This window comes from Mus musculus, chromosome 17 (genome assembly GCF_000001635.26).
Source record: "Mus musculus strain C57BL/6J chromosome 17, GRCm38.p6 C57BL/6J".
Classification (NCBI taxonomy): domain Eukaryota; kingdom Metazoa; phylum Chordata; class Mammalia; order Rodentia; family Muridae; genus Mus; species Mus musculus.
Genome location: NC_000083.6, coordinates 40,512,261 through 40,538,010, shown reverse-complemented (window position 1 = coordinate 40,538,010; position 25,750 = coordinate 40,512,261). Strand labels below are relative to the sequence as shown.

Below are 25,750 nucleotides of genomic sequence, written 5' to 3'. Positions count from 1 at the left end.
AAATTCTCGCTAACCGAATCCAAGAACACATTAAAGCAATCATCCATCCTGACCAAGTAGGTTTCATTCCAGGAATGCAGGGATGGTTTAATATACGAAAATCCATCAATGTAATCCACTATATAAACAAACTCAAAGACAAAAACCACATGATCATCTCGTTGGATGCAGAAAAAGCATTTGACAAGATCCAACACCCATTCATGATAAAAGTTCTGGAAAGATCAGGAATTCAAGGCCCATACCTAAACATGATAAAAGCAATCTACAGCAAACCAGTAGCCAACATCAAAGTAAATGGAGAGAAGCTGGAAGCAATCCCACTAAAATCATGGACTAGACAAGGCTGCCCACTTTCTCCCTACCTTTTCAACATAGTACTTGAAGTATTAGCCAGAGCAATTCGACAACAAAAGGAGATCAAGGGGATACAAATTGGAAAGGAGGAAGTCAAAATATCACTTTTTGCAGATGATATGATAGTATATATAAGGGACCCTAAAAATTCCACCAGAGAACTCCTAAACCTGATAAACAGCTTCGGTGAAGTAGCTGGATATAAAATTAACTCAAACAAGTCAATGGCCTTTCTCTACACAAAGAATAAACAGGCTGAGAAAGAAATTAGGGAAACAACACCCTTCTCAATAGTCACAAATAATATAAAATATCTCGGCGTGACTCTAACTAAGGAAGTGAAAGATCTGTATGATAAAAACTTCAAGTCTCTGAAGAAAGAAATTAAAGAAGATCTCAGAAGATGGAAAGATCTCCCATGCTCATGGAGTGGCAGGATCAATATTGTAAAAATGGCTATCTTGCCAAAAGCAATCTACAGATTCAATGTAATCCCCATCAAAATTCCAACTCAATTCTTCAACGAATTAGAAGGAGCAATTTGCAAATTCATCTGGAATAACAAAAAACCTAGGATAGCAAAAACTCTTCTCAAGGATAAAAGGACCTCTGGTGGAATCACCATGCCTGACCTAAAGCTTTACTACAGAGCAATTGTGGTAAAAACTGCATGGTACTGGTATAGAGACAGACAAGTAGACCAATGGAATAGAATTGAAGACCCAGAAATGAACCCACACACCTATGGTCACTTGATCTTCGACAAGGGAGCTAAAACCATCCAGTAGAAGAAAGACAGCATTTTCAACAAATGTTGCTGGCACAACTGGTTGTTATCATGTAGAAGAATGCGAATCGATCCATACTTATCTCCTTGTACTAAGGTCAAATCTAAATGGATCAAAGAACTTCACATAAAACCAGAGACACTGAAACTTATAGAGGAGAAAGTGGGGAAAAGCCTTGAAGATATGGGCACAGGGGAAAAATTCCTGAACAGAACATCAATGGCTTGTGCTGTAAGATCGAGAATTGACAAATGGGACCTAATGAAACTCCAAAGTTTCTGCAAGGCAAAAGACACCGTCAATAAGACAAAGAGACCACCAACAGATTGGGAAAGGATCTTTACCTATCCTAAATCAGATAGGGGACTAATATCCAACATATATAAAGAACTCAAGAAGGTGGACTTCAGAAAATCAAATAACCCCATTAAAAAATGGGGCTCAGAACTGAACAAAGAATTCTCACCTGAGGAATACCGAATGGCAGAGAAGCACCTGAAAAAATGTGCAACATCCTTAATCATCAGGGAAATGCAAATCAAAACAACCCTGAGATTCCACCTCACACCAGTCAGAATGTCTAAGATCAAAAATTCAGGTGACAGCAGATGCTGGCGAGGATGTGGAGAAAGAGGAACACTCCTCCATTGTTGGTGGGAGTGCAGGCTTGTACAACCACTCTGGAAATCTGTCTGGCGGTTCCTCAGAAAATTGGACATAGTACTACCGGAGGATCTAGCAATACCTCTCCTGGGCATATATCCAGAAGATGCCCCAACTGGTAAGAAGGACGCATGCTCCACTATGTTCATAGCAGCCTTATTTATAATAGCCAGAAGCTGGAAAGAACCCAGATGCCCCTCAACAGAGGAATGGATACAGAAAATGTGGTACATCTACACAATGGAGTACTACTCAGCTATTAAAAAAAATGAATTTAAGAAATTCCTAGCCAAATGGATGGACCTGGAAGGCATCATCCTGAGTGAGGTAACACATTCACAAAGGAACTCACACAATATGTACTCACTGATAAGTGGATATTAGCCCAAAACCTAGGATACCCAAGATATAAGATACAATTTCCTAAACACATGAAACTCAAGAAAAATGAAGACTGAAGTGTGGACACTATGCCCCTCCTTAGAAGTGGGAACAAAACACCCTTGGAAGGAGTTACAGAGACAAAGTTTGGAGCTGCGATGAAAGGATGGACCATGTAGAGAATGCCTTATCCAGGGATCCACCCCATAATCAGCATCCAAACGCTGACACCATTGCATACACTAGCAAGATTTTATCGAAAGGACCCAGATGTAGCTGTCTCTTGTGAGACTATGCCGGGGCCTAGCAAACACAGAAGTGGATGCCCACAGTCAGCTAATGGATGGATCACAGGGCTCCCAATGGAGGAGCTAGAGAAAGTAGCCAAGGAGCTAAAGGGATCTGCAACCCTATAGTTGGATCAACATTATGAACCAACCAGTACCCCGGAGCTCTTGACTCTAGCTGCATATGTATCAAAAGATGGCCTAGTCGGCCATCACTGGAAAGAGAGGCCCATTGGACACACAAACTTTATATGCCCCAGAACAGGGGAACGCCAGGGCCAAAAAGGGGGAGTGGGCGGTTAGGGGAGTGGGGGTGGGTGGGTATGGGGGACTTTTGGTATAGCATTGGAAATTTTAATGAGCTAAATACCTAATAAAAAATGGAAAGAAAAAAACAAAACAAAACAAAACAAAAAAAGAATACCCAACATACAATTTGCAAAACACATGAAACTCAAGAAGAAGGAAGACCAATGTGTGAATACTTCATTACTTCTTAGAATGGGGAACAAAAAAGCCATGGAAGGAGTTGCAGAGACAAAGTTCGGAGCTGAGATGGAAGGTAGGCCTGTGCAGAGACTGCCCCACTTAGGGATCCATACCATAAACAATCACCTAACCGGACACTATTGCATATGCCAGCAAGATTTTGCTGACAGGACCTTGATATAGCTATGTCTTCTGAAGCTATGCCAGTGTCTGGCAAATACAGAAGTGGATGCTCACAGTCATCTATTGAATGGAACACAGGGCCCCCAATGAAGGAGCTAGAAAAAATACCCAAGGAGCTAAAGGGGTCTGCAACCCTATGGGAAGAACATCAATATGAACTAACCACTTCCCCAGTACCCCCCAGAGCTTGTATCTCTAGTTGCTTATATAGCAGAGGATGACCTAGTTGGCCATCAATGGGAAGAGAGGCCCTTGAATTGGGAAGATTATATGTCCCAGTACAGCGGATTTCCAGGGCCAGGAAGTGAGAGTGCATGAGTTGGGGAATTATGACAGGGGTGGTGGTGGGGGGTATAGTGGACTTTCGGAGAGGAAACTAGGAAAGGGGATAGCATTTGAAATGTAAATGAAGAAAATATTTAATAAAAAAAGAAAAACAAAACAAAACAAAATAAAAAATAAAAAAGACGTGAGAATAGGGTCATATCCTGATGGACCCATAGGGAAGTAGATGATTGACACCTTTACTAGCTCATGCCAACAGTGGAAATTAATGTGAGTTAGAGGAACACAACTTTCCTGAAAATTCTGCAACATTGTATCCAAATAGAATTAAATGTATTTATTTCCTCTAAACTGATTTTGGGCCTTTGTCCTGGTAAGACGAAAGTATGACTAATACTCTTTTAATACCAATCAAAAAGCATTAAACATAAAAAACAAAATCTCAACAATGACAAACCAATCCAGTGGTTTACAACTTTACCAAAAAAATAGACTCCTGTTTCAGCAACAGAGAATCTATACTGGAACTGATAATGATTTATTTCCATGTGAGAACACAGTTGTAGTTCATGCTTTCAGAGATATCAGTGAAATTAGAGTTTCAACCAAAATAGTGCTACATACTAGTTTTTTATTATTGAATTGAAAAGTTGTGAGACTGTTGTATTTAGGTGAAAGAAGAAATATTTTTTCATTCTGAACAGATTATAAGTTACATTTTTTAAAAAAATATTATTTTTATAATCTATTTATTTGTTTATTTATTCACTTTACATTCTGACCACAGGTCCACTTTCTAGTCACCCCCTCATATAGCTCCTCCCACAACTCCCCTTGCCTTGCTCCTCTGAGTAAGGGGAGGCAACTCACTGGATCCAACCCATTCTGGACAACAAATCAATGCAGGACTGGGCACATCCTTTCCTACAGTGGCAAGAAAAGCCAGCCCAGTTAGGATACTGAATCAGGGATGGACCTGCTCCAGTGTTGAGGGTCCTACATGAAGATTATACTGCACATTTTCAACACATGGGTGGAGGGGCTAGGTCGGTTCATGCACGTTCAGTTTATGCTTTTTCAATTTCTGGGAACCCCCAAAGTTCCAGGTTATTTTAGTGTGTTGATTTTCAACACAGCATGGAAAATTGCTGTTTAAGAGTAGAATCCAAGATACAGAATCCAATAACAATTTCAAATGTCAAGTCTTCACCATCAAAATCTCCTTGAGAAGCACTACCAAAATATGAGTCTACATCTACTTTGAAGACTTTTTGCTCTTCTCATTGTGTCCTGGATTTCCTGGATGTTTTGAGTTAGGATCTTTTTGCATTTTCTTTGATTGTTGTGTCCATGTTCTCTATGGAAACTTCTGCACCTTAGATTCTTTCTTCCATCTCTTGTTTCTGATGCTCACATCTATGGTTCCTGATTTCTTTCCTAGGGTTTCTATCTCCAGTGTTGTCTACCTTTAGGTTTTCTTCATTGTTTCTACTTCCATTTTTAGATCTTGGATGGTTTAGTTCAATTCCATCACCTGTTTGGTTGTGTTTTCTTGTAATTCTTTAAGGGATTTTTGTGTTTCCTCTTTAAGGTCTTCTACCTGTTTAGCAGTGTTTTCTTGTAATTTCTTGAGGGATTTTTGTGCTTCCTCTTTAAAAGCTTCTACCTGTTTAGCAGTGTTCTCCTGTATTTCTTTAAGTGAGTTATTAATGTCCTTCTTAAAATCCTTTACCAATATCATGAGAAATGATTTTATTCCAAATCTTGTTTTTTGAAGGTTTTGGAGTATCCAGGACTCACTGTGGTGAGCATACTGGTTTCTGATGATGCTGAGTGGTCTGGGTTTCTATTAGTAAGATTCTTTCATTTGCCTTTGCCATCTGTTACTCTCTGGTGTTAGATGTTCTAGCTGTCTCTAGCTGGAGCTTTTTCCTCCTGTGATTCTTTAGCCTCTGATAGCACTCCTGGGAGACCAACTCTGTCCCGAGTCCCAGTGATCAGAGTACTCTCTGCAAGCAAGCTCTCTTTGTAGGGAAGGTGCACAGAAGTCTGGAGCTCAGATCCATCTCATGAGTCCTGGGGTCAGAGCCCTCCCTGGAGGCCTACTTTCCTCTGGCAGGTAAGGTGCCCAGGGGATTGGGTCTCAGCACAAGATCCTGTGGGATTTTTGGAACAGATGTTGCATTCCACTCACCAGTGATCTCAAGATCCTGGGTTTGCTAGGGTACCTGCAGTGTGGAGAGTCCTCTGGGACCTTGGGATCCTCCAATGAGTTCGCACTGACCAGAACGAACCCCAGCCAGTGGTTGGGCAGGTGTCCTTTGTCCCTGTTCCTGCTAGCACAAGACCCTCTGGTTTTTTTTGGAACAGATGTTGCATTCCGCTCACCAGTGATCTCAAGATCCTTGGTGTGCTAGAGTGCCTGCAGCATGGAGAGTTCTTTGGAGACCTTAGGACCCTCCGCTGAGATCGAGCCTAAGATCTGCTTTATATTATTTATTTATTTATTTATTTATTTATTTATTTATTTATTTATTTATTCACTTTACATCCTGACCACAGATCCCCCTTCTGCCCCCCCCCCCATATCCTCCCACAACTCCCCTCCCCTGCTACTCTGAATAAGTGAAGGCACCCCGCTGGAACCAACCCATCCTGGGACATCAAGTCACTGTAGGACTAGACACATTCTTTACTACTGAGGCCAGGGAAGCTATTCCAATTAGCTAGACTACACAGGCAGTCAACAGAGTCAGGGGTGGCCCTTCTTCAGGGTTGGAAGTCCCACATGAAGACCAGACTGTACATTTGCCACACATGGGTGGTGAGTTAAAATGGTGTCCCATATTCGTTTGGGGCTCAGTCCGTGTGGCAAGGCAGGACACGGGATGTTTGACTAAGTGTTCCCCACACCACATCTGGGAGAGTGTCAGGCCGTGAGAAGCATCAGGACCCTGTTTCAGGGGTGGGTAGGTAGGGAGAAGGGGGGTGAGAAAGGCTCAGTTATGTGTCCCTGCAGAACTACTGGAGGTGGCTCAGGGTCCCCTGGCCTGCACAGAGGACCATGATGACAGGTTTTCAGGCTCTGGAAACCCCAGATGCCATTATATGCTACAGAAGAGCTGAAAACAGAGTGGGGGTAGGTAACTGTTGCCAGGTAACTGTGAGAATGGAGTCCAGACAGAATTCCAGGAGCTTGGGGTGTTGCCCTACATGACTGATTGCTGTAGATTTGACAGGAGCCAGGGCCTCAAGGGGTGTGGCCGAACAACTGCTGTCCCTTGCAGGAGAAAGTTACCTGCCTGGTCTCCAGAGTTCAAAGCCTGTGCTCAATCAGGGACCAGGCTGCCTGTGTACAGCTCACAGCCCCTCAGGGCTAGGTCCAGTTCATGCAGGCCCAGTTTCTGCTGGTTCAGTTTCTGGGAGGACCCCAAGTATCCAGGTTGGTCTACTCTTGATTTTTAACACATCATGAAAAATTGCTGTTTAAGAATAGAATCCAAGACATAGACAATAACAATTGAAATGGCAAGACTTCATCATAACATCTTCATGAGAAGCACTACCAGACTATGAATCTACATCTACTTTGAAAACTTTTTGTGATAAAACTCTCAAGGAAGAGCCATTCTCTGAGGAGGCGCTCATACTTTCAGATCTGACCTTCAAGTGCTCTACCATGTACATGACCATGTGTGTAGCCCCTGATAAACCCAGTATGTCACAAACAACAAAATAAAAAGACATAACAGGGAGTTATCTGGAAGAGTTTTGTTCATGAAAGATAGAGGGAAATAAGAGTCTGAGATGTGAGTGAGATCACAAGTATCATATACAAGTGTGTAAATATTAAAAAATAATTTAAAGTGAAAAAACATGATATATAATATTTTATAACTACAAAACTGATATTTTGAAACCTAAAAGGTTTCCATTTACATTTGCTCAGACTACAGTGTGGAAGACTGATAGGATCATGATGAATTTACTGAGAAACTTACCACAAAATAACATGTGCATTTAAAATAAGGAAGATTTGGTGATTAGTTTGGAAAGGAGGCGAATTCCAAGCGGTCTGTTCCCTGAACTGCTGATTCAGAAGCCTTCATTTGCTGTCTCTGATCACTTTTAGCATTTAACAGGAGGGAGGAGAGACTAGTTTCTTTTGTTTATTTATAATCTCTACCCTCCTTTACTTGGGTGGGTAAACAAAGAGGTTGTAAGACTCAAAGAACCCTAATAATAGGCACAGCAGGTAGGACACCAGGGGCCTCCTAGTTATACATATCTGGAAACCAACACATCTCTAGTTAAATTCATGAATTCTTGCATAGGGTAAAGGACTTGCTTTTTATAATTGTTTTGTTTGGTACTTTGAATCCTATGGGGCATTCTTCTGAAATGTACCGTGTCCACTTGCTGCTTCTGAGTACAACATTTGCTCAGGACACTCAACATTTTAGAAAGGTTTAACTTGTGTTGATTAGTCATGTTTTCAAACAGTGTTTGATCTTGATTGGAGGCAGGAAGTGTACTCTCTAAGGACTCTATGAAGTTTCGTTCACATTGGCAGTCAGTCAGGTCAACCACAGTCTTGAAGTTTTTCTTGTTATCAGCAGATATGGTGGGATCTGCTTGAGTCTGTTTCAGAAAATGAGAGACAGTTTATATATATATATATATATATCTGTATATCTGGTATATATATATATACATATATATATATATATATATATATATGTATATCTGTACTCTTCGATTACTAATTCACAGATTTGGACAACATTCACTAGGAATTCTCAACATCCAGTTTTCAAATATTAACATAACAATCTTTCAGACTAGTTGGTGAGAGTAAATTGATCCAGTGAAGTGACAATTTTTCAATTTGTTCAGGTAACTGGTAGAAATGCAAAGGCTGAGTTATTACCACTGGTTCAAATATTGTGATAAGTGCATGTGGGGATCAAGCTCAGAGGACACAATACTTGTGGATTGCCTGGATAAGATCTAAGGCTAAATTTTACAGCAGTATGGTGGCTTATGTGTAAAAGCAATACATCAAGCACATGTAACCAGTCACAGTATCCTTATGTATTTTCTCTGGCATTTAAAGGTTAGTAATTCACTCCTCCATGACCAAGGATTTTTTTTCTAGCCATGCTATATGACAATTGTGTACTGTGTGCTCTATCTCTATGCCTATCTTCTGTTTTCTGTTCCCAGGAACAGGGAACATTTCTGTATGTTTGAACAAATAGACCTAAGATGCTTACCAATTCCTGGTAGAAAGAATGCACATGCCAGACATGTAATAGTGAACTATAACATTTTATCTAAACCAAGGTAGTTATACACATACAATTCTTCCCATACAATTAAACTCAAACAAAATATACACATAATTTATTTCAAAGTACAAAATGAGCTTTCTGAGACAAAAAGTAGTAATAATTATCTACTTATATGCAATCTTCTTTTATATATATATATATATATATATTTTAACATTCAATAGCTTTTCTTAAGATATGTTTTCTAAGCACCGGGTCACCTTGGGCACAGAGTCTGTGGAATAAGACAGCCACAAGAACAGAATGCCAACTCTAACAACAAAAATAAAAGGAAGTAACAATTACTTTTTCTTAATATCTCTTAATATCAATGGACTCAATTCCCCAATAAAAAGACATAGATTAACAGACTGGCTACACAAACAGGACCCAACATTTTGCTGCTCACAGGAAACCCATCTCAGGGAAAAAGACAGACACTACCACAGAATGAAAGGCTTGAAAACAATTTTCCAAACAAATTTTCTGAAGAAACAAGCTGGAGTAGCTATTCTAATATCTAATAAAATTGACTTCCAACCCAAAGTTATCCAATAAGACAAGGAGGGGCACTTCATATTCATCAAAGATAAAATACTCCAAGAGGAATGCTCAGATCTGAATATCTATGCTCCAAATGCAAGGGCAGCCACATTCATTAAAGAAACTTTAGTAAAGTTCAAAGCACACATTGCACCTCACACAATAATAGTGGGAGAATTCAACACACCATTTTCATCAATGGACAGATCATGGAAACCGAAACTAAACACGGACACAGTCAAACTAACAGAAGTTATGAAACAAATGGATCTAACAGATATCTACAGAACATTTTATCCTAAAACAAAAGGATATATTCTTCTCAGTACCTCATGGTACCTTCTCCAAAACTGACAATATAATTGGTCACAAAACAGGTCTCAACAGATAAAAAAATATTGAAATTGTCCCATGCATCCTATCAGATCACCATGGACTAAGACTGATATTCAATAGCAACATTAAAAATGGAAAGCCAACATTCACGTGGAAACTGAACAACATTCTTTTCAATGATACCTTGGTCAAGGAAGGAATAAAAAAAGAAATTAAAGACTTTTTAGAGTTTAATGAAAACGAAGCCACAACATACACAAACTTATGGGGCACAGTGAGAGCATTTCTTAGAGGTAAACTCATAGCTCTGAGTGCCTACAAAAAGAAACTAGAGAGAGCACACACTCACAGCTTGACAACACACCTAAAAGCTCTAGAACAAAAGGAAGAAAATTCACCCAAGAGGAGTAGATGGCAGGAAATAATCAAACTCAGGGCTGAAATCAACCAGTGGAAACAAGAAGAACTATTCAAAGAATCCACCAAATGAGGAGCTGGTTCTTTGAGAAAATCAAGAAGATAGATAAACCCTCAGCCAGACTCACTAGGGAGCACAGGGTCAGTATTCTAATTAACAAAATCAGAAATGAAAAGGTAGACATAACAAGAGATCCTGAAGAAATCCAAAACACCATCAGATCCTTCTTCAAAAGTCTATACTGAACAAAACTGGAAAACCTGCATGAAATGGACAAATTTCTAGACAGATATCAGGTAACAAAGTTAAATCAGGATCATGTTAATGATCTAAACAGTCCTATATCCCCTAAAGAAATAGAAGCCGTCATTAACAGTCTCACAACCAAAAAAAAAAAAAAAAAAAAAAAAAAAGCCCAGTACCAGAGGGATTTAGTGCAGATTTCTATCAGACCTTCAAAGAAGATCTAATTCCAGTTCTTCACAAACTATTCCACAAAATAGAAGCCAAAGGTACTCTATCCAATTAACTCTATGAAGCCACAATTACTCTGTTATCTAAACCACATGAAGACCCAACAAAGACAGAGAACTTCAGACCAATTTCCCTTATGAATATCAATGCAAAAGTACTCAATAAAATTCTCGCGAACCGAATCCAAGAACACATCAAAACAATCATCCATCCTGATCAAGTAGGTTTCATTCCAGGGATTCAGGGAGGGTTTAATATACAGAAATCCATCAATGTAATCCATTATATAAACAAACTCGAAGACAAAAACCACATGATCATCTTGTTATACGCTGAGAAAGAATTTGACAAAATCCAACACCCATTCATGATAAAAGTCTTGGAAAGATCAGGAATTCGAGGCCCATAGCTAAACATGATAAAAGCAATCTACAGCAAACCAGTAGCCAACTTCAAAGTAAAGGGTGAGAAGCTGGAAGCAATACCATTAAAATCAGGGACTAGACAAGGCTGCACACTTTCTGCCTACCTATTCAATATTGTACTTGAAGTCCTAGCCAGAACAATTGGACAACAAAAGGGGATCAAGGGGATACAAATTGGAAAGGGAGAAGTGAAAATATCACTTTTTGCAGATGATATGATAGTATATACATGTGACCCTTAAAATTCCACCAGAGAACTCCTAAACCTGATAAACAGCTTTAGTGCAGTAGATGGATTTAAAATTAACTCAAAAAAATCAGTGGTCTTTCTCTACACAAAGGATAAACAGGGTGAGGAAGAAATTAGGGAAACAACACCCTTCACAATAGTCACAAAGATATATAATACCTTGTCGTGATTCTAACTAAGGAAGTGAAAGATCTGTATGATAAAACTTCAAGTCTCTGAAGAAAGAAATTAAAAAAGATCTCAGAAGATGGAAAGATCTCCCATGCTCATGGATTGGCAGGATCAATATAGTAAAAATGGCTATCTTGTCAAAAGCTATCTACAGATTCAATGCAATCCCCATCAAAATTCCAACTCAATTCTTCAATGAATTAGAAAGAGCAATATGCAAATTCATCTGGAATAACAAAAACCTAGGACAGCAAAAACTCTTCTCAAGGATAAAAGAAAATCTGGGGGAATCACCATGCCTGACCTAAGCTGTACTATAGAGCAATTGTGATAAAAACTGCATGGTACTGGTATAGCGACTGACAAGTAGACCAATGGAACAGAATGGAAGACCCAGAAATGAACCCACTTACCTATGGTCACTTGATCTTTGACAAGAGAGCTAAAACCATCCAGTGAAAAAAAGACAGCATTTTCAACAAATGGTGCTGGCACAACTGGTGGTTATCATGTAGAAGAATGCAAATTGATCCACTCCTATCTCCTTGTACTAAGGTCAAATCTAAGTGGATCAAGGAACTTCACATAAAACCAGAGATAGTGAAACTTACAGAGGAGAAAGTGGGGAAAAGCCTCGAAAATATGGGCACAGGGGCAAAATTCCTGAATATAACAGCAATGGCTTGTGCTATAAAATTGAAAATCAACAAATGGGACTTCATAAAATTGCAAAGCTTCTATAAGGCAAAAGACACCATCAATAAGACAAAAAGGCCACCAACAGATTTGAAAAGGATCTTTACCTATCCTAAATCTGATACGGGACTATTATGCAATATATATAAAGAACTCAAGAAGGTGGACGCCAGAAAATCAAATAACCCCACTAAAAAATGGGGCTCAGAGGTAAACAAAGAATTCTTACCTGAGGAATACTGAATGGCTGAGAAGTACCTAAAAAAATTTTCAGCATTTTTAATTATCAGGGAAATGCAAATAAAATCAACCCTGAGATTCCACTTCACACTAGCCAGAATGGCTAAGATCAAAAATTGAGGTGACAGCAGAACCTGGCAAGTATGTGGGGAATGAGGAACACTCCTCCATTGTTGGTGGGATTGCAAGCTTGTACAACCACTCTGGAAATCAGTCTGGTGGTTCCTCAGAAAATTGGACATAGTACTACTGGAGGATACAGCAATACCTCCCCTGGGCATATATCCAGAAGATGTCCCAACCAGTAAGAAGGACACATGCTCCACTATGTTCATAGCAGCCTTATTTATAATAGCCAGAAGCTGGAAAGATCCCAGATGCCCCTCAACAGAGGAATGGAGACAGAAAATGTGGTACATTTACACAATGGAGTAACTACTCAGCTATTAAAAAGAATGAATTTATGAAATTCCTAGGCAAATGGATGGACATGGAGGGCATCATGCTGAGTGAGGTAATCCTATCACAAAAGAACTCAGATGATATGTCCTCACTGATAAGTGGATATTAGCTCAGAAACTTAAAATACCCAAGATATAAGATACAATTTATAAAACATATGAAACTCGAGAAGCATGAAGACCAAAGTTTGGACACTTTGCCCCTTCTTAGAATTGGGAACAAAACACCCATGGAAGGAGTTACAGAGACAAAGTTTGGAGCTGAGAAAGGATGGACCATCTAGAGACTGTCATACCCAGGGATCCATCCTATAATCAGCCTCCAAACGCTGACACCATTGCATACACTAGTAAGATTTTTCTGAAAGGACCCTGATATAGCTGTCTCTTGTGAGTCTATTCTTGGGCCTAGCAAACACATAAGTGGATGCTCACACTCAGCTACTGGGTGGGTCACAGGGCCCCCAATGGAGAAGCTAGAGAAAATACCCAAGGAGCTAAAGGGATCTGCAACCCTATAGGTGGAACAACAATATGAACTAACCAGTATCCTCTTGAGCTTGTGTCTCTAGATGCATATGTATCAGAAGATGGCCTAGTTGGCCATCAGTGGAAAGAGAGGCCCATTGATCCTGCAAACCTCATATGCCTAAGTATAGGGGAACACCAGGGCCAAGAAGTAAGGGGGGGCGTTGAAGGACAGTGTGGGGGGAGGGCATGGGGGACTTTTGAGATAACACTGGAAATGTAAATGAAAAAAATACCTAATTAGAAAATAAGAAACAGTCAAAATAAGATATGTTTTCTAATGAGTATTAGTTGAGCTTTTATTTTGAGGGCAGAAATTTTAAAATTAATTGAATCTATATAAATATAGCAAAAAAAAAAATGGCAAAGCGGGGACCTGAAGCATTCCTTGTATTACTTGGTTGGTAGTCCCCTAATGCCACTACAAGAGACAAATATATAATGGAGACGTAGAAGAGATGAAAGCAGAGCAGGGAGTGAATGAGGGACATATGTGCACCTAGCAATGTGATGGTGACAAGTAAGAGAGGACTAAGGTCTACATGCTGTCATTGTACACATTAGCATCACTGGGATAGTGAAGAACAGCTTAAAGCTCATGCAGACACAGACTCATCCCCAGAACCTCTTGCCTGGTTTATTATTGCCTGACTCTGGGCCACGGAGGAAAGGTTAACTTTCTGGACTGGACCACCTCTAAAAACCATTGAGTCCACGATGCCACTGGGGCCCATTTTGGTGTCAGTGGTCCATCCTGCTGCTCCAGATCTCAATGAAATCTGGGATTCATGTGGATGTTTGCCATCCATGAAGCTGCCCGATGCCTCAGTGATGTCTCAGGCTTTGCTGCCATGTGGTGCTATGCTGATGTTAGTGGCATGTGTCATAATGTTGAACTGTCTTGAGGCTCGTGGTCTGTGCAGATGCTGAGTGCAATGATAGAGTCAGTGGTGTTGATATGGATAAGGGCCATGTTGTTGCAGCCTGTGCATGAATGCCCATGGGCAGTGCCTGCTGCCTGAAACCAGGGTAATGTTTATGGGGAGGTGACCCTAACCACTCACCACCCCACAGCAATGAGATACAGAGGGCAGCATAGGCAGGAGAGATCAGGCCACATTAACCTCAGGCCCTCTCACATTTCTCCCTACCTGATTACTTCTGGACTTGATAAAGGGAGAGAAAAACTAATCCTGTCTTGATGGGCTGGCTACTACAACTTTGAGCATTCCTCAGTGAATGTATGGGCCATACAAAATGAACTTTAAATTTTTTTGGAATGGGAAAGATCACAGAGGAAGGGTGGACAGACATGAAATTACTGGGAAGTGAGTGTGATTTGGGGAATGAAACAAGATTCCAAATAATCAATATCAGTCATAAATAAATAAACAAATAAATGCTGAAAGGGTAATAAAAAAAGTGTTCATTATGAATGAACAGTATGTCATCAGACTTGATTAGGAACCATGTGCATGCTTAGAGGAAGAAGGCGTTATTTATCTCCTGAGATTGAAGGCAATTTCTCATGCCATATCAGATAATTAGCAGATAACTTTGGCTCTTGGTCCTCATACTACATTTTATCTGAGACAGGGTCCATTCTTCGCTGCTTTATTCTTCTGCCCCTGCTTCACGGTTCACATTAGAACCATTGAGATTAAGATAAGCTGTGGGATATAAAACCATGGCAGGAAATTTGGTTAGATAGAGCAGGTTGAGATCTGAAGACTCAGTAGACACACACCTGAGGCTTCGGTGACTCTCAGCAACCTGCCAGACTCCTGACTTGGATCATGTGCTATGTTTCTCACATAAAAGAGACGTGACCTGTGGTCAAGTAGGTTCAAGATGGAGTTTTCAATGTTAATGAGGTGCCTAGATTCCCAGAGGGCATAGCCAGTAAGTTTTCCTTCCCAGACATTTCTCCTTGCAAAAGGTATTTAGTCGCAGGGACACTCTGAGAAATGGTGTATGGCTTTACACATCCATTTTCCTCCAAGACAATGAACTTTTTAGTACCATGGACGGCCTCTTTTCATTGAGATCCACTGTGAGAACCATGGAGAAGGCCTTCACCTACAGAGCTGAAGGCTAGTCTTCAGTAGAAGGCCTCTCTGTGCTCTCAGCACCAACCGATACCAAGCCTGCTGCCCATCAAGCCAAGGAGCCAAGGACCCTCCACACCCAACAAGATGGAACTTCCCTGTCCCCTTCTGCCCTCAGCTACAGGCTAGACACTGTCCCCAGCCTGTGGGCCCCCTACTCCATTCTCTGCTATTCTGTGATTCCAAGTGGTGCCTGGATGTCCAAGGGCCTGGGAACCCCATGACCCTGACCTTCTTGCAGGCCTCAGGGGACCTTCAGGAACAGGATTTCCCACCCCTCAGACTGCACTTTCCCACCCTTGAAGTGGTGCTTTGGCACATGTGTACATCCCAGCACTTGCCCTGCTTGTGGAGGGTGATAAGTGCAGTCAAACTCCCTGCATTCTGCCTCCCCAAGCAGCCATGCTCTGTGGTGGAATCGACAAAGGCCCACAACCCAACAATAAGCATTATATCTGAACTCAATTTTTAATGCTTTACTCACTGACATATGTCTCAGTCCTTTAATGTGCATCTTTGTGTGTGTGTGTGTGTGTGTGTGTGTGTGTGTGTGTGTGTATGTGTGTGTGGTACAACCTTACTTTCTATTTCTATAGCATTGGTAAATGCTACAACAACCCAAAGAGAATCTTTAACCTAACATACCACCAAGAATTCTGTACTCTTATTTAATTTTACAAAATGTCTGTTATATCTGAGATAATTATCCATGTAAAACTTACCCTTTCTTCAGAGCAAATTGATGGGAGCAGCAGAATTATGAGAAACAACATCACTGGGAAAGAAGTCATGGCTGACACTAAGCAAAGGAAAAAACCTGGTTCAATGAAGCAGTGCATGGGATATAGAAGTAACAAATACATTTGTAGAAGAAATACCAAAGCAACTATGGCTGCCTAAGTAATTTACAAAATAAGGGAAGAGTTGATATGTGAGGTTGCTGTAATTGGTTCACCTTGCCTTTAATTTGTAGAATAATAATTAAAGGACTGGCTGATGTCTCTGCTGTGTATCTGCAAAAGCTAGTTTGCTCTACACAGGTCTATTCCCCTGTCTTCACAAGAAAGCTGGGAAGAAAAATTCACTTTTTATTTTCTGAAAAAAAAATTCTGCACACTGTCCTGTATTTTGCTATTCCCTCTTTATAACTTTCATCTATACTAGTTGTAAATTAGGGTGCCAGGATTTTGATTATGTAGAGATAAATATGGCAACACCCTAGAAGTAGTATTTTGTGGAGAGCAATTGCAAATTACATAATTTTTCCTTATACTTGGATATATTTTCATGTTTTCCCTTCAGTATGAAAATATAATCACAATTAATGAAATGTAATATCTAAGGTCCCTCAATCCATATTTCTTTAGATACGCTGCTTCCTATGTTCATTATGACTTAAATATCCTCTGCTAATTACACACAAAATCCCTTGTCACACTAAGTCCTACATCCTTCAGATGCTTCTAAAGACACTTAGCATGGGATGTACTCTTAGTCCTTTTAGAACACATATGAATTAATTACATTATTACAGGTATAACATCTAATTTTGTATTCTGTGTACACATTTCAAATCCTCAAAATTTTTTGTTTGACCATACAATTTGTTTCAAATTTTTTATTGTCAGAATGACAATGGGAGCCATGATCAGCAAAGATCTGGTATATTTTATAATTTTTATACCATTCTCTTTCTTTTCCTCCTTTCAAGCTTTCCTATGAACTCTGTTATGCCTACTTTCCAATTCACTGCTTGCTTTTTCATTGTAATTTATGTTCAGAATTAGAGTCAAAACATGCCCACAGAGATCTCTACTGTCTCTTTTTCTTTGGTCTTCCCTCATCGACACCAGTCACTGCCCAGAATCTGGAAAACATTCCAGGTCCTTCTGGATCCTCATACACTCAGTGCCCATACATCCCAGAGTGATAGCCTTTGCTCTTGTTCATGGTGGACCAGTGAAATAGGAACTGTAAGCAATGCTTCACATCCCTATGCCACTTACTGAGTATCTAAGTTTAAGCAAAATGTGGCCTCAGTCAATCATGGGCAGATGAGGAAATGCATTCGATTTGAGTTTTCTAGCCATCAGAGTCCTGTGTTTCTCTTTACTACTGTCCTGACCAGATTCATTTTCCAGTTTGCTTGGGAGGCTTTCAGTTTCCCTGTGGATTTCATGGAGTGAGGCTCTGATGTGTCACTAGCCACTGAAATCTTAGCATTGTAAATACTGTCATCTTGCCATGGAACCTGCTCTTACAGTCTAAAGGCTTGGCTTAAACACTTTTTTGGTCTTTTTAACTTATTCAGTTTACACCTGGCTTACTGTCCCTTCCTGGTCACCTCCTCTCACAGTCCCCTCTTTTCTTCTCCTCTGGGAGGGTAGGGTCCCCCCTGGGTGTACCCCTCCCCCAACCTGGAGCATCAAGTCTCTGGGAGGCTAGGCATTTCCTCTCCCACTGAGGTCAGACAAAGCAGCCCAGCTAGTAGAACCCAAGCACAGGCAACAGCTACCTTTTTCCATAGGCTTTCGTACTGGTTCACTCCTCTTTCAGGCTCCTGTGCCTTTCTCTGTGCTTCTTAAGAGTCTTCAGATTTCATTGCGTGGAGGGCGGGGCTTGTAATGAATGAGGCCAGAAGTGGTTGTGCTTCACTGGCTATTGTTCCTAGCAGAGTTTTTTTTGAGAGCAGAGTTTGTTTTATGTTCTGCTTTTCTCACCAGAATATTTAACAGAATGACATGGGATAGAACCCTTGAGTAATTTCCCAGAATCTGCTTGGTGGGTCAGTAATTTACTATTTAATTTTGCTGTATTTTTCTCCAGTGGATTTTCCTTTATTCCATTTAAAGTGAGAACTGTGGGAAGAATTCTCCTCTTGTCCACACTTTGTTATAGTACTTCTGATCATCTCTTGCTTTTACAACTGTAGTTGTAGTAAGCAATATTGTGTATTTTACCTAGTATTCTTATTCTACATTTTACTGCAATGCACCCTTGTTTGTCAACACTTCTCATGGTTTTCATTGCATGGATTTTTTTTTGTTTTCTTCCTTTCTTTCTTGATCTGTGATGATATAATAGAGTATTGCTTGTCTCTATTCTACTATCTTTATCAACAAATAATTTTGGAAAATAAGAATTCATCCACAAAATTTTGACCCAAAATTTGTCTTCCCTTCAAGATATGTAGGAACAAAGATGAAGCACAGACTGATGAAACAGCCAACCCACGATTGCCTCAACTTTAGACCCATCCCAAGTGAGAAAGCCAGCCACTGATACTTTTACTTTGCTATGCTTGAAGATAGGAACCTAGTATAACTGTCATTTGGGAGTTTTCACCCCACAGGAAATGGAGGCAGGTGCAAAGACATACAGCCAAACATCAGGAGGAGCCTGGGAAATCCTTTTGAGGAGTCAAGGATAGAAGTGAGAATGGTCAAAGACACCAGAAGACCCACACACTCAAGTAACCTAGTGCTATAGGGGTTCACAGAGTCTGGGCTACTAACCAGTGATCATGCAGAAGCTGGACCTAGAACCCATACACATTTGCCGCAGACCCTCTGGGCCCCTTTGTCTGCGTGAAACAGGTCTCTAGTCGCAGGTGGGCAAAGCGTTGGATGGAATGACAGACAGATGCACACAGGAGAGGTCGTGTAGAATCTGAATGGAATTTGTCAAATTGAGCATCAAACTTTTTATACAGAAGAAAATAGGGAAGTTGGGTGACACACCAGCAAGGTACAAAGAGGTTACTGGATTCTTAGACAAAACAGAGGAATACAAACACAGAAGGTCTAACAGGAACCACCTGGGATAGAATTCATTGTTAACAACTGGGATCAAAAAGAGCTCCACCTAAGATCCACTTAATCTTAGAAGCCAGGTTTAAGGGCTTCGTGCCCTTGCCATAGTTCTTATTTTAGTCTATTGTATAGTCCACCGTACCCCTAGGCCATTGTAAATATGTGTGTATGGGTGTAACTCAGCTATCTATAGTTCTAAGTATCTACTCTGGTTCCTCCTTAGGTCTCAAACTTCCTTCTTCCTAGATGATGGTAAATTCCTGTGTAGGGCAGTGACTTAGCTTTTATTCAAAGTGATAGTGTAATACCAGCGGCAATTCTGAATGTCACTGAAAAGGCAACATTCTTACTGAATTCCAAGCCCATGGTCAGCTCAAGGACTTTCTAGGACATTGGAACACTGGTGAAGGCTTAGCTATGTCAGAATTCAATCTTAAAAGGCACTTATAATAAGATAATACTAAAAGAGAACATGTGGATCCATACACCATACTAACTCGGGAATAGAATATGAGTATATGGGTTAAAGAGAACGCCAGACTCCAGGAGGTGAGTTTCCGTGAAACTCTCTGCCTCGTGAGTGGCTTCCAGGCTTCTTGGCCTGCCAAGCTAACTCGACCGGAGTGCGTGGCACATATTTTCAGCAAATGTACAGCTTGCTCTTCAGGTGGATCTCCTACGAGTAGAGCCACAGGGTGGGGTGAGGTTGGACATAAAACCATGCCAGGAAGTTCAGGAAGGTAGAGCAGGTAAAGACCTGGAGACTAGGTGGGCACACACCTAAGTCTTAGCTGACTCCCAGCTCCCTGCCAGACTTCTGGCTTTCAACAATTGCTATGCTTCTCACATAAAAGAGATGTGACCAGAGGTCAAGTAGGCTCAAAACAGAGGTCTCCAAGCTCATGCATTACCTAGAAGCCCTGAGGGCATAGCCCATAAACTTCTCTTCCCAGACATTCCTCCCTGAAAAAGGTATTTAATCTCAGGCTCACCCTGAGAGATGGGGATGGTTTTATACATCCACTTTCTGCGATGACAATAAACTATTTGGAACCGTGGACTATCTCTTTCCATCAAGATTTTCTGTGGAGAACCATGAAGGCAGGTTTCACTTACAGGGCCTCAGCCTAATCTCCCAGAGAAATTCTCTCTGTGCTCCCAGCCACAATCACCACCAAAGCTACTGCCATCAAGCCAAGGACTATCACCAATAAGACTAGCAGGATTTCCCCTTTTCCCCAAGCCCCAGGCCCCCAGCTCCCTTCTCTGCTCTTCTGAAATTCCCAGGGGTGCCTGCATGTCCAAGAGCCTAAGTACCCTAAGGCTTTGGGAAACCTCACACTAATCCCAGCTTTCCCACATTTAAGACTGTGCTTTTCCACCTCCAGAACTGTGCCTTGGTACTTTACTACAGCCCAGCACCTGCCCCTACAGGCAGTGGCATGGGCTAATGACGGTCAAACTCCCCACGTTCTGCCTCCATATTGGGCCGTGCCTAGTGATAGAGCAGACATGGGTCCACAACCATACAGGGTGGTATACAGGGGACCTTCCCTTTTCTGAGGAGAAAGGGAGAGAACTGGGAAGACAGAAGGGAGGGAGCCTGTAATTGAGATTTAAAAGAAATTTAATTTAAAACAGAAACAAAGTAACAACAACAGAAACTTGGGAATATTAAGGAGATCCATTCTCTGAAAAGACTCTCAGCACTCACTAAGATTTTCTTAAGGTGCTTTATAAGGTATGTACTGTGAAGATTTAGGAGGGGTATAACCCTACCAGGCCTCCAGAATTTGCTGGAGGAGCAGAAGCAGCCCTTTGAGATGTAAGAGTGAAGGCTGCTCTATTTTCAAAGGCCTGCTATGAAGAGCAGGTGCTTTGCCAGCCACTGTGTCTGAGATTTTGAAGATGTGAAAGGGAGCTTAATAAAAGGTACAACAGTTAGGACACCAGGAACCTCTTTGTTAACCATATCCAGAAATAAAGGAATTTTTCACTAAGTTCATAAATTCATGCACAGTAGAGGAGACTTGACGTGTCCTATTGGTACCCAACTCTGGTCCCTTGAAGCTTATGGCCCAAGCTACTGAGGTTTACTGGGTCAACTTTATCCGTGTGGGCACAACATTTGCTCATAGCATTCAAAAGTTTATACAGATTTTAGTTTTGTTGCTTAGTGTTGACCAGGTCTTTAAACAATGTTTGCTCTTGAATGGGAGGCACCAAGTGTCTTCTCCAAGGCCTCTTTGTTATTTCTTTCATGTTGGTAGTCAGTCTCCCTCACAACAGTATTGTGAGTTGTTTCTTTATCAGCAGATATTGTAGTTTCTTTTAGACTATATGTCAAAACCTGAGGTAGAGCTAATTTTTTTTACATCATTATTTGTAGTAAATACTTAAAACCTATCTATTTTTATTTGCTCAGAATGCTGTATAATTCAAAGAGGCAGTGAACTCATGACTTAATTATCTTAGATTAACAAACAAACAATCTGGCCTCCATGCCATTGCAGGTAGAAAGCACAATGTAAGAGCAGATGTACCCCTCAGTGTTCTATCAGGGCTAACTCACAGATTCGGAACACATCCTCCCTGACTGCTCAATATCCAGCTTTCAGATATTTCCATAAACATACCACATTGATACCCATTGTATCTCAAGTCTCTAAAGGTAAGAGCCATATTGTACTGCATCTTCCTTTGAAGTGTCTACCTACCAGTTGTCTCTGTTGACAACTACAGCTGCCAGTGAAGAAGAATATGACATTACTGTCTTATCTCCATAGTTCCCTTAAGTGGTCCAAAACTCCCTGAGAAATCTGTCACCTAACTGAACCTCTGGATTTCTGTACTCTAATATAGTGTACCATTTCACAAAGTTTTCAGATATATCTGAGATAATTATCCATGTAATGCTCTCTTTCAAATCCACTGCCTGAATTTTTATTATAATTTATAACCAAAATTTAGGTCAAAACATCCCCACAGAAGGCTGTCATATCTTGTATGTTGGTCTTCCCTTGTAGACACCAATCACTGCCTAAGATCTAGAAAACATCCTAGATAAACCTGAGCTTTCACACACTCAGTGCCCATATCTTCCAGAGTGACAGCCTTTATTCTGATACTAGGGAAATCAGTAAGTAGTAAATTTCAAATGAGGTTTCTGTTTCCACATAACACTTAATATAGGGCCTAAAGTTTAGGCAAAATGTCGTGTCCCTGTTTTTAAGGCATGGCCTGATGAGGAAATGCATTCACACTGAGATTTCCAGTCATCTGCATGGTGTGTTGTTCTATATTCTCAGCTGACCAGTTTCATTTTCTCAAGATTGCTCACAGTCTCACAGATCCCCATATGATGTGTCACCAACCAATGTAATCTCACCTCTTGCAAATATTGCCATTTTATCATGCAACTGACTTTTACACTGTACAGTCTTAGTTCAAATTGCTTGTTCCATTTACATTATGCTCAACTAAAGGTGCAAGCTTCTGTGTTTCTGTGGTTCTCTGAGTTCACACTTCTCATTGGTTAGAGGGTGAGACTTGCAGTGCTTTGAGTCCTGAAGTGGTTTTGCTGCACTGGCTGCTGTTCTTAGCTGAGCGTATTGTATGTGGAATTCCTTTTGCACTCTACTTCTTGCTCATCAGAAGAGTTAAGAAAGTGACATGGGACAACAGTCTTGATTAATTAATTTTGTACTTCCACTTGGTGTGTCATTAACCCATTATTTTATTTTGCTGTCCTTTCTTCAGGGGATTTTTCTTTGTCTCTTTTAAGACAAGGTGTTTAGAGAGATAATTTGCCTTCTTCTCCACCCTTTTTGGCTATCACTTTAGGACATATTTTGTTTTTCTAACTTGTAGCTTTATTAATCAATACTTGTGTACTTTATCTCGTCTTTCTTATTCTGCTTTAAAATTTTTTTATTAGATATTTTCTTCATTTACATTTCAAATGCTATCCTGAAAGTCTCCTATACTCTCCCCCGCCCTGTTCTCCTACCCAGGCATTCCTACTTCTTGGTCCTGGTGTTCCCATGTACTGGGGCATATCAAGTTTGCAAGACCAAGGGGCCTCTCTTCCCAGTGATGGCCGACTAGGCCATCTTCTGCACATATGCAGTGTTGCAACATTCACTTATCTTTCAAGGCCAAGTTTTGATAGTTTTTGTTTTCTTTTCTGATTGTGAGTATTTTTTGACATCATTATTAGCAAGTATATGCTGTAAGAAAGAATTATATATCTTAATATTATTAGTAAATCTTGATACTTTATAGACTCATGATTCAGATTTGACAGTTCATTTTTAATAATATGGATGGTCCATATTATATGGGAGAATAAAACAGAATATAATGGCAACTAAATGGAGGGAGTTGGAGCTTACAGAAAAATTCTGAGAGAAAATTAGAAAACATATTGGAGAAATTAACAAAACCTCATCAAACTAAAAAAAGTTCTAATAATTGGTACATATTAAAATATCATTATCATTTTGGATTTTTCCTGGTTGAAGGAAAATTCACCAGACATTACATTGAAATCCTAAATACTTTTCATTCACTTGCATCTTATTTGATTAGATAGTCTTAATTTAGCTTAGTGTTTATTAAGATTAAGGTTTCACTATCAGAACTCAAAACAGTTTCCACTTCATTTATATTTTACTAATTTTTCCACCTCCTCTTTCTTCTTTCATAATTTGACTCAAGATCCCATGTGACGATGAACTGTAATGTCTTGGTCTCTAGTTGATGGCTATTGCTTCTCAGATTTCTTTATTTTTCATGCATTAGGTTTTTGTTCTGTTCTGTTCTGTTCTGTTCTGTTCTGTTCTGTTCTGTTCTGTTCTGTTCTGTTCTGTTCTGTTTTGAGAACCCACACACTTCAGTTGTGTTTTGAAGAAAATCCCACAATTTGAGTATGGCTGATGTTGGTAGTTAATGATTAGACCCACATTACCTCAGACTCTGAAGTACCTTAAATGAGAAGCTGAATAAATTTACAGGTGGTTGATGTAACTTCCTATGCTATCTCCTATATGGTCTTCATGTTTTGTTTTCAAACAGTTAATGTACTGTAGTATAGACATATTGTTCACCAATACCTTGTAATGGGAGTGCCACAGTATAAGCAAGCAGTGCAAAAGCATTGATACGCAGTTTAAAATAAACTATTTGCAAACCTGGCAATATGCAAGAGGCAGATAAACCCACATATTCCACACCATTACCAGTAGATTTAGATTATTGCAATATTAAAATAAAATTACACAAAACAGTGGGGCAAAAAGGTAATTTGGAGCAACAGGGTAGAACAAATCTATTGTCCCCATAGTGATTAGGAAAAAATGTCATAGGTTAGGGTCAAGGGTCCAATATTAATACATCCATATCTTCAAGCTAAATTATACCTATACACACAAGATTTGAATATAGACTGTTGATAATTCAGCATAGAGAACATTCTTTTTATTTACCTTTACTTTTCAAAATCTTTCTGACTCTTTCACTCTCCAAAAAGTTGTAGAATGGAGCATACACAGATTATTACTAGAGGGCAGTTCCAGAGCTCTGATTCTTTCTTGAAGATAGCCAAGAGGAAATGCATTGGAAAACGCAAGACTTGGTCTTGGGAGAGATGAGAGTTGCTTTTATTTAATCATAAGCACACCTCTCTTGAGTTTAAGTTACTCTGAACGAGAAGCTATGGGCCTCTTGGTCTATTGATACACTATTTGTTTTAACCAGCTTGGTATTAAGTAAAAAGGCCCTTTTGTTCTTTTCTCAGCAGAAATTCTCTTCCTGGACCTAAGGGGAGTGTTTAACTCCTTTTCAGCTAGGGAAATTTGCTCCCAGGAAGAGAAAAAAAAGAGACACTTTGTAATCTTTATTTCTAAGGATAAGTAAAAGGATAAATAAAATAAATAATAAAAAAATAAATAAAAGCATATATCAAAATATATGCAATTTTAACTTCTAAATTGATGTCTTAATTTCTAAGTTACTCTACTCTGCTGTCTTTTCCTTATTCCCCCTAATCTTGCTCTTTCCTTCTAATACTTACCTAACTCCTTCTGCTATAAAGTAACAACAGTTCCAATTTTTTTTGTACCTTTTCTAGGAGAATAGGTCACATGTTTTTTTTTCCAAGCATTCTTTTATTTTCTAAACAAAAATTTATTAAAAGTTCAAACATAAATTCAAATCATAAACTGAATAAGAAGTTTACAATAGAGATGTTTACATGTGTTTTCATTAAAACTAATGTCTAACTAGCTAGACATTCATTATCTTTCACTGGCTCCACAGCTTCAATGAGAAATTTAAAACTATAATTTTAGTGACTAAGTTAGCATTGAAGTTTTGTATAGACAAATCCAGCCAATATTTTTTATTCTGTGCATACCCCTACAAAAATTTTTGTTTCCTTATATATAAGACCTTTGATTATTTATCTTACAACCTAAGGAATGTGTCTGGAAGTTATAAGTGCCTGCTTTCTACCTCAGAAGC

At 39.8% G+C, this 25,750-nt stretch overlaps 1 protein-coding gene across 1 annotated transcript; it reads right to left on the bottom strand.

Moving 5' to 3' along the window:
• Positions 1-7,308: 7,308 nt before the first annotated feature.
• On the bottom strand, positions 7,309-17,989 carry Esp8 (exocrine gland secreted peptide 8). Its single transcript, NM_001177584.1, has 3 exons — positions 17,932-17,989; positions 16,139-16,215; positions 7,309-8,074 (listed from the first exon to the last, which is right to left on the bottom strand). Exons 1-3 carry the CDS (start codon positions 17,939-17,941, stop codon positions 7,712-7,714), a joined length of 450 nt encoding a protein of 149 aa, NP_001171055.1. The 5' UTR covers positions 17,942-17,989; the 3' UTR covers positions 7,309-7,711.
• Positions 17,990-25,750: the final 7,761 nt, after the last annotated feature.